We start from the raw sequence: 14,130 nt of genomic DNA, 5'->3' as shown, positions 1-14,130 counted from the left end.
GCCTGTGTCTCATATCAACAAATATATTGCTTTAAACTTGTCTCCCTTTTCCATTTATTTTAAGCCCCAGTGTGTAATATTTTACCACTAGATGGCACTGTACTGTGTAATGTGAAAAAAACAGTGCCAAGAGCACAGCGTAGCAGCAAGGTTCCAGACAAACACGGCTGTGACTTCTAGGTAGGGATTTCACTATATAAAAGAAATACACATTTTTCAACCGATGATTTTATTGGGAAAAACTAACATTTCTCAAGATAGTTAATGTATTTTTACCTAATATTCAAATCAATGTTTTTCTTTAATGAATACAAGTTTTTTTGTACCACTAGGAGGCACTAAATACTACACACTGTCCCTTTAAGATAATTCAAGCTCATTTTGACCTTCATTTTCTGTTTCACAAATATTCGCTGCCCATTGCCCGAAGATAATGGGGTGGGCTCCAGCTCCGCCGCGAGCTTACTTAGTATAGACAGTGCAAGTAATGGATCAATGGTTGGTTTCAAAACAAGGTGCAAGCAAAGTCCTTTTGTAAAAATGTCACTAAAAATTGAAAACTACAAGTTTATGGATGTAGTTCCCTTCAGCACATTAGGTGTATGTGAGAGACAAAAGAATGCTAAATGTGCAGAGAACCGCCCACCTTTACCGCTCACCCAATCAAATTGTTCTGTGTGCTTGGCTAACCATTTTGGGGTTTTACAGTTTGTTCTGTGGGTTTCCATCATCTATTGTCCGTGAACTTACATTGTTTTATGAGCTGCCATAAAGTGGATTCCTTAGCGACGCACAGCCAAAACAGTGTCTGTTTATGTGACACCTTGACTGTAAAATCTAGTTCAGTCTGTGCTTTACATACTGTATATTAGACTAAACCATTTACATTTACAGCTTTGCTTTGGCTTTGCTCGAACGGAAATGGGCTTTTCACAGTTGCATGTATCAGAATTGGAACGACACGGAGAAAATTGCATGAGGATGAAACGAGCTCCTCAGCTAGATATGGCTCCATGCCATAGATTCCCAAACCCCTGGGATAGAGGAAAATATGCAGGGGGAAGGGCGGTCTTAGAGTCAATGTATGCTCGTGCTTGCAGATTTCTGTTACTGAAGCATTAGAAACTGAAAGTAAGAAAACGACAGTCCAAACGCAAACCCAAACCACCAAAAAAGATGAAAAATGATGAATTTAGTGAGACACATGTAAAAATTTGACTTACTTGCACATGCTACACATGTAGCTTGACAGAGGCTGCAATGATGATTCAAGCTTGAAGAAGGCGTCAGCAAGTAGAAAATGTTCAAATTCCGTAAAGCACCTATAAAATCACAAACAAGTGGGAGAATAATCCCAGTGGTGTTGTGGAACTACAAGATTTAACATGCAAGTAGACTAACATTCTTATCTACCGAATACTGTATATATAATCTGCAGGATATCCATTGAAACCAATGAGATGCCAAATTTTGTCAAACATACTTTGCAACATTCACTACAGCGTTAACTGAATTATTGGATTATTGCATACTTGTTTGATTATACCAAATACATTTTTTACATGAATTCACCTGACTAACTACAAAAGGTGCAATCTTAGAAACTGTTCAGAGTGCAGCTCTTACTTGTGCATTATTACTGAAACTCTCTGCAGCCATGCCTGTTGGTGACCCTGCACACCAATAGATACAGCACTTCTATGTAATTTTGTAAGAAGGGTTCTCAGCAAAGCCTGGAAGACAATTTATGGCAGTTTCCACAAAGACGTGGGGAGGTTACTGAAAGCCACCGTCATTAACAGAGGCTGTCTCCATAGCTACAGCTCATTAGGAGGAACTTTGAGAGATTTGATGCTGTCCACGATCAAAGCATTTTCAGGAGGCTAGATTACAAGTTGAGCAGAGTGCAATGGGGGGCAGCCCAAGAGGTGATAGAAAGACCTACTGTGGGTCAAAATTTACCATTGGACCGGATGAATGCAACGACATCCAGCAAATTTAGGAGTAGATAAAATCTAAAACTATCAGTGTTGGATTCATGATTGTGATGTGATGATTACCTTGTGCGACTCGCATTCGAAGCAAGCAATTGCAGTGTTGAATGTAAATTAACACGGATGGCACATCAAAGCATTCTGCTTAGATGCAGAATTCAGGGCGTAAAGACGTGAATAGTTATTTGTTCCAAAATACTTGTTGTGTTTGGAGTTTATTACCGGGAATAGTGAAAACAACACTTACAATTGTGTTGTACTCACTTGTGGAGACAATGTTGAAATGCCTTTCACCATTTTGGTTTTATCATTTTTTTGGGCATCATTCACTACTCTACCACGATAGAAATATAACCTGAAAAACTGACTTTGATGATCGAGTTAGCTTGCTAACTATGCCCACACTCAAGTCATGTGATAATTTTGCTTTTGTCACGATTACCCATCGCCCTCACTTGTGCCCGCTCGTTTGGCGCCAGCTGCTGCTCGTTGCGTGATAGGTTCCCCTCCTATTTAACCTCAACACTTCCATTCACTCCTTGTCAGTCCGTCAGCAAACCTCCGCACATGCAAGGCAAGCACTATTTGACTCTGCTCCCGTACGTCCCGTCCTTGCCTGTATCCTGCTCGTCTGCCTCTGGCTTCCTGATCGTGTCCGGGTCTTTGACTTTTTCCTTCCTTCAACCACGCTCCGATCTCCCGCCCTGGGTACTCGACCCGTCTTTGCCCATCCATCACGCTCTGATCGCCCGTCCCGGATACTCAACTCAGTCCCGCCTTCCGACCACGCTCCGATCCTGTGTGCTCCCTGCTCCTCCTGTCCAGCGACCGCCGGATTGGTGGCGCTTGCTTTCCCATACCTGACTTGTTGTGAAATGTTCCGCGTATGGGTCTACCATATGTTCTGGTTCTGCCAGCTTTACTCATTATTATCAAATGAACCACATTTACTGGCATGATGCCACCATGGTTGCTTTAGAGTGCCCCGTTGTTGCAGCTTGGAAAAGTCTCACTATTACTCAATAGGGTGCATTCCAGCCATTGGGGCTAGACTTTGGATCTCAACACTTTGTTGGAATGAAAAGATTGACTTTTTGTCAAGGTAATGGAAAGTGGCTTTGTTGATGACCCTGTAAGGTATTTCTGTCGTGCTCCTAGCATAACCACATCGTTACACCATATGCCAGAATGTTCTGTGGCTCCGTAAAAGGACAATATTTGAATTTTCTTTTCAATATTTTGTTGTGATGCATCACACAATTTTTCTCCAATGAGGAACCTCTACATGCAAACTAATACTTTTGTCCCCTTCTATACAATACAGTTGGCCGGACTATTCAATAACCATTTCCCAGGCTGTCACAAAACTGTGAGGTCATGTGGACCTCACTCTTTTCCTCTCCTTTCTCAATAACAACAGGACCCTCATGTACAGCTGAACGGGTTTCTATGAAATGTTGATGAGTTATGAAGGCTGCCTTGAAATCCTTACTGTGCTGTTCTGCTGCCATTGGAGCACAATGTACCTTATATCACAGAGGTGTTTTACCCTCTGGAAAACTGGGCTTCACTGGGGACTAGCTCACTAATTGGACTTTTCCCCCATTTGAAGTGAGCTCCCTGTTCTTTTTGCACACATCAACGCCATGACACCTCGGTCCTTTTCTCCAGCCTCGGGCTTGTTCCCTCCCTACGGCAAAGGGAGTCATGGAGTGCCATGTCACCCCAGAATGAGTAACTGAGGCCCTCGGGTTGTCTTGACCTTGCCTGTCCCTGACACATCATGGTGTCAGTTCAAGTGATTTTCTTCATTTACAGAAGGCATGTCAAACATACAGCTCGTGGGCCAGACCCGGCCCATTGGATGATTTCATCCAGCCCGCCATACATTTCTGAGATACGAGTGTCTTGGTCATAAATGTAAACCAAAATGCTCCCTCTGGCTGCTAGGTGGCAGTAAAGGATATACTCTCAGCTTTAGTAGGCACAGCCTAGTACTTTGATCTCATGTAGTCTAATATTATTGCCCATACACTGCTAAAACCTTTATTTTGTACTCGCTCTTTATTCATTTCAAACCAATACGATAATTAAGGCACTTGAATTTTTATACTGCGGGGAGTTGGTTCAGGTGTAATTGTTAGGGTCTGGTGTGCCTCCTTTCACAAGAGGGCGCCAACCGTGTGTAGGACATGGCACAGGCGTGTGGTGATTTAATACACCTATGCCCAATTATCTTTGGCCTTTATTTGGACATTTCGACCAGCACACGTTGTCGGGCCATTTTCATTCCACCACGTTTCTTTCTTTGTTTCTGGTTTCTTTGTTACACATCTTCTTGCGTTTTCCCATTTCCAGTTTTGGTCTTAGTTCCTGATTCAGACGTCTGGTTTGTTCTTTTGGCCATTTCAATGTTTTGGGAACTTATTTTTGTTTTTCGATTTGTACCTCCTTTCGTTATCAAACACAATCCCCCTTTTGGAGGACCATTTCATGCTTCCCTCTTATGGGTCCATCATCCCCAAAGCCTCACTGTTGAAATAAACCAATTAATGCATTCAAGGCCAAACATTAAGTTATTTTTTAATATTGTTTGTGAATACATGTGTTATGCTTAGAAAAGATTAAGGTAGTCTACTTAAGCAGGCTAATGATAAAGCATGATACTGAACTACAGTAAGCTAAAACATTCAAGTTGACATCCTTTTACTGGAACAGAAAGTCTGGATCGGACCCCAAAGTCAAACTGAGTTTGACATCCCTGATTTACAGTAAACATGTGAGGTTTAACTATGTTCATCCTTTAAAAGTGTAAAAATGTTAATTGTGAAATTCATAAAGATGCATTTCAGAAACGTGACTGTGTCTTGCTGCTTTTGCCGCGGTGTTGTGTAACATTTTTGTTGAAATATTGCTCACTCCTTTGGCACTATGCTTCTCTTTCAGGCTCTCGCTCAGCACAGTGGTGTCAAGTGCACCCTGTTTATTGTCTCCCGCTCACTGGTACACATTTTGGTCAGTCTGACCTGCTGTTCTAAATTGAGACCGCATGATGTTTCTATGGTCACCCATTATTAATTGACTCATTCGCTGCCAACCTTCTGGAATGGATAAAAGGAGTTTTGAGGTGTATTTCCATCAATAGCACTGAATGCTAAAGGACACATATCCTGTGATTTTAAGCTCTTTCACAAGAGACAACGGGCATTAAATAATGATACCAACCGTATTTACAGGAATACAATGCGCGCCCATTTTGGCCATATATTTGTATGTACGCCTTAAAATCTAGTGCGCCTTATACGCGACAACATTGGAACTGCGTTAAAGTATTCGATACTGCATAACAAGATCTCAGCTCAAACTGAGCTTTTTAATTGAAAATGACGACCAAATTATTTGCCTAAATGCTGTTCACTCAGTTCAAAACGACCAAATTACGTCCCACAATGTCCCAATCTTTATTCAATTCACTATCTTGTGTCCTTTGTAAATACCTTGTGAGTCGGCTGCACCACAGACCGGTTTAACCTCTGAAAATATTCCTGTAATCTGGCCCAATAATAACGTCAACAATTTGATACCATGACTAAAACTATTGTGATGATAAGATTAGACATCATGTATTTTCATGTGTCGTCTGTATCCCTAGTGGTCTGGTGGAAAGGGTTCTACGCACCTCGTGATCTGGGTTTGATTCCCGTTTCACCCAATGTTTTGCAATTGTATGCAGTTATGATCAGTGATATTTTCCAACTAATCAATGTGCACGTACGGCACTTATAATATATATATCTCCATTAGCTATACATTAGCTATAAGCTACACTGCTTATCCTCAGTAGGGTCGTGGGGGTGCTGGAGCCCATCCCAGCAATCATCGGGCAGCGGGATGAGATGCATGGCGGCGCAGTGGTTAGCACGTGTGCAGCACAGTTCTGAGGTCATGAGATCAAACCTCCTGTGTGGAGTTTGCATGTTCTCCCCGCGCTTGCGTGGGTTTCCTCCGGGCACTACGGTTTCCTCCCACATTCCAAAAACATGCGTGTCAGGTTAATTGGCCGGTCCAAATTGTCCCTAGGTGTAAATGAGCAAGTGAAATGTCTGTCTCTGTGTGCCCTGCGACTGGCTGACAACCAGTTCAGGGTGTCCCCTGTTGCCCTGCTCGAAGATAGCTGGGATGGGCTCCGGCACCCCCGCGACCCCACTGAGGATAAGCGGGGCAGATAATGGATGGATGGATATATATATAAATATTTGTCTACATATATATATATATATGTATATATATATATATATATATATATATATGTATATATATATATATATATATGTGAGACCTCAGTTATCGCGGTTAATGGGGACCAAAACCACCCGCGATAAGTGAAAATCCGCGAAGTAGCGGCGCTCCGTCAAAAAAGAAAAAAAAATATATATATTTATTTATTTATTCTTTTCATTATTATTTTTTTGACCCGGCTAATGGGGAGCAAAACCACCCGCTAAAAGTGAAAATCTGCGAAGTAGCGACGCCCCTTCCAAAAAAAAAAAAAAAAAAAAAATCTCATCTCATTATCTGCACCGCTTATCCTTATTAGGGTCGCGGGGGGGCTGGAGCCCATCCCAGCCATCTCCGGGCAGTGGGCAGGGGACACCCTGAACTGGTTGCCAGCCAATCGCAGCTGCAAATCACATTAGTTCTCGCAGATTGCTGCGTTCTTCATCGACGCACGAGCCAAGTGATCCACCGCTAAGAGTCGTACAGCTGGGCGATTTTACGTCCGCCCGGGACGATCGGAGACAATTTCACGAAAGAGTTTTTACCGCGGGTGCCGTTCGGTCGCTCCTGCGAGCGAACCCCTAACCCGCAGCGCGGGTACTTTCGGGTGTGATACGCGCGACACAGACACAGTTACGGGGGTCCCGCGCCCTTCCGCCGCCTTTCGCCCACCGCGCGCGGACGGCCGCCTGTCATCGCGCCGCGTTACTGAGGTCGTCAGACGAGCGGGCTCCCCCCAGTTACGGGGGTAGCCCGATCACGCCCGCCGCCTTTTCTCGGGTCGCGCCGTGTGACACCGCGTCCGCCGAACTCGCTCCGTTGCGTACAGGAGCATGTTTGTATGTATATATGTATGTATGTATGCATGTATATATATATACTGGACTGTCTCAGAAAATTAGAATATTGTGATAAAGTTCTTTATTTTCTGTAATGCAATTAAAAAAACAAAAATGTCATACATTCTGGATTCATTACACATCAACTGAACTATTTCAAGCCTTTTATTATTTGAATATTGCTGAATTTGGCTTACAGCTTAAGAAAACTCAAAAATCCTATCTCAAAATATTAGAATACTTCCTCAGACCAAGTAAAATAAATAATTTTATAACAGCAAAACTAAATCAAACATTTGAAAATGTCCATTGATGCACTCAGTACTTGGTTGGGAATCCTTTTGCACGGATTACTGCATCAATCCGGCGTGGCATGGAGGCAATCAGCCTGTGGCATTGCTGAGGTGTTATTGATGCCCAGGATGCTTCGATAGCGGCCTTCAGCTCATTTGCATTTGTAGGTCTGGTGTCTTTCATCTTCTTCTTAACTATACCCCACAAATTCTCGATGGGGTTCAGGTCAGGGGAATTAGCAGGCCAATCAAGGACAGTGATGCCATGGTCAGTGCACCAGTTACTGGTGGTTTTGGCACTGTGGGCAGGTGCCAGATCATGCTGGAAAATGAAATACTCATCTCCATAGAGCTTTTCAGCAGATGGAAGCATGTAGTGCTCTAAAATCTCTTGGTACACAGTTGCATTTACTCTGGACTTGATGAAACACAGTGGACCAACACCAGCAGCTGACATGGCTCCCCAAACCATTGCTGACTGTGGGAACTTCACACTGGATTTCAAGCAACTTGGATTTTGCTCTTCTCCAGCCTTTCTCCAGACTCTGGCGCCTTGACTTCCAAATGAAATGCAAAACTTTCTTTCGTCTGAAAAGAGGACTTTGGACCACTCTGCAACTGTCCAGTGCTTCTTCTCCATAGCCCAAGTCAGACGCTTCTTCCGTTGTCTTGAGTTCAGAAGTGGCTCGACCATGGGAATACGGCTATTGTAGCCCATTTCCCGGACACGTCTGTGAACTGTGGCTTTTGATACCTGGACTCCAGCTTCAGCCCACTGTCTTTGAAGCTCCCTCAAATTCTGGAAGCGGCTCTTCTTCACAATTTTGTTAAGGCTGCGGTCATCTCTCTTGGTTGTGCAGCGTTTCCGGCCACATTTTTCCCTTCCAACAGACTTTTTGTGGATATGCTTTGACAGAAAATAAAGAACTTTATCACAATATTTTAATTTTCTGAGACAGTCCAGTATATATATATATATATATATATATATATATATATGAAAGGAAAGACGCCAAATATCAAGAGCTGGTCCAACAGTGCAGGAACAAAGGATGGCAGACCTGGCTATTCCCAGTGGAGGTTGGGTGCAGGGGCTTCCCAGCACAGTCTGTATGGGACACATTAACAGCTCTGGGAATAAGTGGAAGGGAGAGGAGGCAGCTGCCCAAAGGGTGGGGGAAGCCGCGGAGAGAGCCTCTTGCTGGCTCTGGAGTAGGCGAGAGGAGTTTAGTTGGGGACCAGGAGAAGATGGGCAGTGACTGGCCATCACTGCCGGCCCGCCAACTCGAGGGCGTTGTGGTTAAGGGTCGAAACGCCCAGTGACGGTTGGACACCACCTGACAACATCTTCTCCTGGTTGAAGGCTACAGTCACTGTTTGGGTAACTGCAGAAGTCGCACTGATTAGAAGTGTATGTGATAATATATGTATTTATGTGTATATGTATGTATATATGTATTTATATATGTATTTATATATATATATGTATGTATGTATGTATGTATGTATTTTTTTCCCTAGCTCTTAGAGTAGTTGTAATTGGATATATATTAAAAACTATCCTAAAATAATACTTTTTATGAGTGCACCTTTTAGATTTGGTGTGCCTTATTGTGCGGAAAATACGATATATCTTTTTATTTTTTTTAACTAATTTTCTTTTTTCTGACCATTTTCCTAAAATTTTGCGCTAAAGAAGAAAAAGACATATTACGCCGAACTTGCCCTTTCAACATGGAAATTTGGATCAAACGTGGAGGAAGTTTGACACTAAATTTTAAATCAAGTGAAATCACTTTGCTCACCAGAATTTAGCACACCCTTTAATGCCAAGAAGGCCCATTTTATAGGCATTCACCTCCTCCCTGCAAATATCACGTCACAAATAATGGTATTAAAATCGTTATGATGATGATATTGATAATGATGCAATGTATTAAAACCCCAATGGAAAAGCAATCCTCCAGTCCTGTTTTTTAGTCAAGTCATGTTTATTTGTATAGCCCTTAATCATAAGAAGTCTCAAGGGGCTGAACAGACTACAGCCTATTATTACACCATCCCTTGATCTAAAACCTACATGAGGTAAAGAAAAAACTCAAAACTTCAGCATGAGGAAATTAAGACACATTTACTCATCTAAGTCTTGCAATCCGGATGTTGATTTGAGCTTGTGGAAGAGAAAAACTTCCCCTTCCTCAAAATGTTTTCGCTTATGAAATTAATGTTGTTTTGATGGTGAAGAAAGATGGCAATAGATAATCGCTTACAGGCTGAGCAACAAGTCATATTCTGTGCTAGATTCCTGATCGGTTTACAAATCCTTCATGCTCTAAGAACTTTGATATATTAAATGAATATATGATAAAATATTTGCTACATAAAGTGGAGGCTTACCAAATGATACAAAGTGTTCTGTGCAGTGTTTTTGTTGGAATGATTGCCCTTCATGAATTAGTTCATATTTAATTATTAGCACTAAGAGGATTAGTCCAAGCTTTTAATGATTCCTACTAATTAATTATTCAAAATTACATGTCGTTGTCAAGCTTTTCACCACATTTAGAAACTGCAAGTACAAAGCTATGGTGTCTGGACTGTCAATTGAGGAGACATTCATCACCCCCACTTAAATGTGTGCCACTTTTGGCGTCTCATGAGCAAAAAAACATTGGAGTTTTCACAAAATTTTCAAGTACACAATGTCAAAGTAATAGGAAACTTTCTTCTAAACCGAGTAAACAGGCGGTCTTTTATGTGATTACAGAAGGCAGCACGTTCTTGTATGTACTCCCACACATCACATAGGCTCCCTTCACTGTGCAGATGGTCAGAGCCAAAAAAGCCATCCGCAGCAGACTTATTGATTCGGAGTTGTGTGTGAGACACGGGAATGAATCCAGCAACTCCGTTTTATTAGTAGAAACTGAAAATGCTAAAACTAAAAAAAGGCCTGTTTCAAATACAGTCCAAAAACCAACCCCAAAAAAGTGAAGGAATAAAAAAAGAGTTTATTCAAGTACGTTGTGGCATTTCGGGGAAACAAGTATATTTTACACTCGGAAAACACACAACCAAGAGACAATTTTCGAGGGTTAAACATAGAGAAGTTTATTCTTGCCAAAACATTTAAGGAAGATGGGGGTGAGATACTAAAAACTAAGGTTCTTCTCCAGTCGGAGGTTGGCTTTTCATGGTCAAGGTGGCTTTGCTCTAAGGGGTAGTCTCCGCCTACTGGGACAAGAACATCTTAGGTAGACAGAAAACCTTTTTGCCCGCCCAATACAGCCTGCTCTATTGGATGGGACCTTCGATTGCCACAGTTTCTAAGAAATGTACGTTGTTGATGAATGAGCTGACTAAGTCTTATGGCTTTAAACCAGTAGTGGGCAGCAGAGAGTAACAAAGTTTCAAATTCCGCACAGAACCTTTAATTAACTTAATTATTTATTACTTTTATTTGTTGTAATTATTCAGCCATTCTATCATCTTAACTTTATTTTGTAGCCAGAATGGGCATGTAACATCAGTTACTTTTGATACCGGTTCGGACAATTACTCCTTGTTCTCTTACTAAAGTTCACTCTTTCAGGGTGGAGTAAGAATTTTCCATTACCTCTTGAGTTTTTGTCATGGCCCACCCCCTAGTATAAAAGTGACAGCCATGTTGGTCTTCACACTCGTGAATTCTCCAAGCCATATTCCTGTAGCTCGTTTCTGGCCAAAATATTCTGTAATGATAAAATTTTAAAGAAACTTTTCATTTAAGTTTTTGTTTTTGACAGTCTAACAACCTGGAAACTAAACGAACATGCGGAGGAAGAAGTTCAATAGAAATGCCATACTACTCATTTAACCTGGAGCCTTATTGCTCATGTGTAAAACCTCCACGACTAATCCTTATTTGTTGTTTGGATGACTGCATCTGCATTTGTGCTACTTTATAATTTGTAGATTTCATAGCACTCTCACTTTGTTTCTTTGTAGCTTTTCAAAAATGAATTAACTTTTGATGTAAATTTGGCAAAGCGCCCTGTAGGCTTTCTGAATTATTTGACATGGTCTTAAAAGTGAAATATCACCTGAAATAAATATCAGACTGTTTCTTTCAGTACTGTGTGTTGTGTTGTGCAGGTGTGACCATGAAACTGATGGACGAAGTTGCAGGCATTGTGGCAGGACGCCACTGCAACACCAACATCGTCACCGCATCTGTGGACGCCATCAACTTTCATCGCAAGATTAAGAAAGGTCTTCTTGCCTGATTTTCATTTATCGTGATATCAAACTATGAAAATTGATTCAAATAAATACCGTACTGTGAAGCGCACCTAGAAAACCCCCAATTCTCAAGAAATTTTAAAATGCACTTTATGACCTGGTGCACCTTATATGCTGCAGAATAGGGTGGATAAGATTGGTAATGCCTACACTAAGTATAGCCATGCGTTAACAAACGAGGCCATTATGGTATGCTACAGCATTTCTGCAATAATTGAGCAATGATTGGTCAATGATTGGGGGCGGAAGTAGCTCAGGAGGTAGAGCGATCGTTTTAGGATTAAGGGATCCCAGTTCGAATCCCGGCTTGTCCGTGTTACATGCCGAAGTGTCCTTGGGTAAGACACTGAACCCCCAATACCCCCAATAAGCAGGTTAGCGCCTTACATGGCTGCACAGATCATGGCCGCTATTGGGAAATGTGAAGCACAATGTAAAGCGCTTTGGGAAGTCATTGACTTGAAAAGCGCTATATAAATGCAGATCATTTCATTTCATTTCATGATTGGTCAATCAAAAAAACATCGCTGACAACATTTGCAAATCAATGTATGCAAGGGGAATTGAACCCGACTAGTTGTGTTGGGACCACCAACCTTTTTTCTACTAGACTACCAGAAGTAAAAGTGACATATGATATTGGCATTATTATCATAGTACTTTTACTTATTGTCCCAGAAACACTGATTTGCAAAGTTATTTCTGATAGGTAAAGCCGGAGTCTCAAACTCAATTGAACAAAGATCCGGGTGAGGTTAGGCTGAAAGGGATCTCCCAAAGAAAATATTCCGCTGTTCTTAAATGGACAGGGTTTTGTATTTGTCCAATAATGTTCACTGTCATGTGTAGTGCAACCAAATATGAGTCTAAGGAAGACCTCAAACAAGTGATACTGAAAGTAAACAAGAACAACCCCCTTTTTTTACAATTTTAACCCGGCCTTTCTCAGAGAAAGACAAAAAAAAAGGAAACATGTTTTATTTAAAGGAATAGCAAATAGAAAAGAATAAAAAAGAAAAAGAGGCAAAAAGGGAAAGAGGGGATGAAAAGAAAAGTTGGGTAATAAAAAACAAAACAAAAAAAATTGAAAAAAGAAAAAATTAAAGAAAGAGAAGAAAGTACCGTATTTTCCGCACTATAGGGCGCACCGGGTTATAGGGCGCACCCCGAAAAAATAGTTTTTGGTCCTATATCTTCCATAGATAAGGCGCTACAATGGGAACGTCGACAAAACAGTCAGATGATTCAGTCAAACTGATTACCCCCTTAACATTCCCAAAGCTTGCAAAGAAGCAAATACGTGTCGTAGACACGTGCGGATGCGGTGCCCGTACGATGTCACTCAAATGCATCATTTCAAATATCATTCGGAAGGTTAAAGTCTTGGGATTCAAGAAATGCCAAACATTCCTTAGTTTCTATTTTCTTTTTTGCTCGCAACTTTACTGTGCATATGACAATAAACACTTGGAATTGAGTTTAATTCACTCAACTCATCACAGCAACATCAAGATCGTTCTAAAACAAGATACCAGGAAAATATAAAGCCGCATAGCTCACCTAAGTTCTCACGTTCAATAATGATACGCAGTCATGGTCTTCTTACATGCGTGAGTGTAGTAAATCCAGGAGAGTAAAATGTTTACAAATACAGACTAATGAAACATGTTTCTTTATGCCGTAGTTTAGCAAGCTTGCTATTCAGTCATCTTTTTCGGCCAATTGCAGGGTTTGTTTTGGCCCTCTAGCCAATCCGAGGCTCCGAATAACTTCAGCCAATAGCGATCGATTTAACGGATGATTGATACATCTTTTTCGGCCAATTGCAGGGTTTGTATTGGCCCTCTAGCCAATCCGAGGCTCCGAATAACTTCAGCCAATAGCGATTGATTTGACTGATGATTGACACATCTTTTTCGGCCAGTTGCAGGGTTTGTTTCGGCCCTCTAGCCTATCCGAGGCTCCGAATAACTTTAGCCAATAGCGATCGATTCAAATGATGATTGACACATTGGTTACCCAATGAAACGCCGGTATATAAATCCCAGCATACACCGCGGACTACTCCACGTTCGGGGGAAAATTGAGTCGGCGGCTGTTGCGTAAGTTGCGAGACCTTGTGATTTAATATTGAGCCATATATAAGGCGCACTGTATTATAAGGCGCATGGTCAGCTTTTGAAAAAAATTAAGACTTTTAGGTGCGCCTTATAGTGCGGAAAATACGGTAATTTAAAAGAAAAAAGACAAAAACAAGAATAAATATTTTTTTCCTTTTTCTTTTCTTTTTTTATTTGTCTCCTTTTTATTGTTTTTTCATTTTTATTTTGTTTTAATTTACTTTTGTTTGTCGTTCCTTTTATTGCGTGCATGTTGGTCACTTTCAGTCTCCATATTGGTCTTCTTCCATTGTGCTTTTAGCACTCTTTTTTTCTTGGCACGACA

General features: G+C 41.3%; 1 protein-coding gene and 1 pseudogene across 2 annotated transcripts in view; one reads left to right on the top strand and one right to left on the bottom strand.

Moving 5' to 3' along the window:
* Positions 1 to 14,130, top strand: part of acot7 (acyl-CoA thioesterase 7) — an 83,431-nt gene that overhangs the window by 44,675 nt on the left and 24,626 nt on the right. For both annotated transcript variants that reach the window (XM_088332117.1, XM_088332116.1), the window contains exon 7: positions 11,539 to 11,655. In XM_088332117.1, the coding sequence (XP_088188243.1) occupies positions 11,539 to 11,655 (117 nt within the window). The remainder of the gene's footprint in view (positions 1 to 11,538; positions 11,656 to 14,130) is intronic.
* On the bottom strand, positions 6,607 to 6,752 carry LOC148369889 (5.8S ribosomal RNA; annotated as a pseudogene).

Source organism: Urocampus carinirostris, chromosome 3, assembly GCF_059441175.1.
Source record: "Urocampus carinirostris isolate Australia breed hairy pipefish chromosome 3, RoL_Ucar_1.0, whole genome shotgun sequence".
Lineage (NCBI taxonomy): Eukaryota > Metazoa > Chordata > Actinopteri > Syngnathiformes > Syngnathidae > Urocampus > Urocampus carinirostris.
This window is presented reverse-complemented; position numbering and strand designations above follow the sequence as displayed.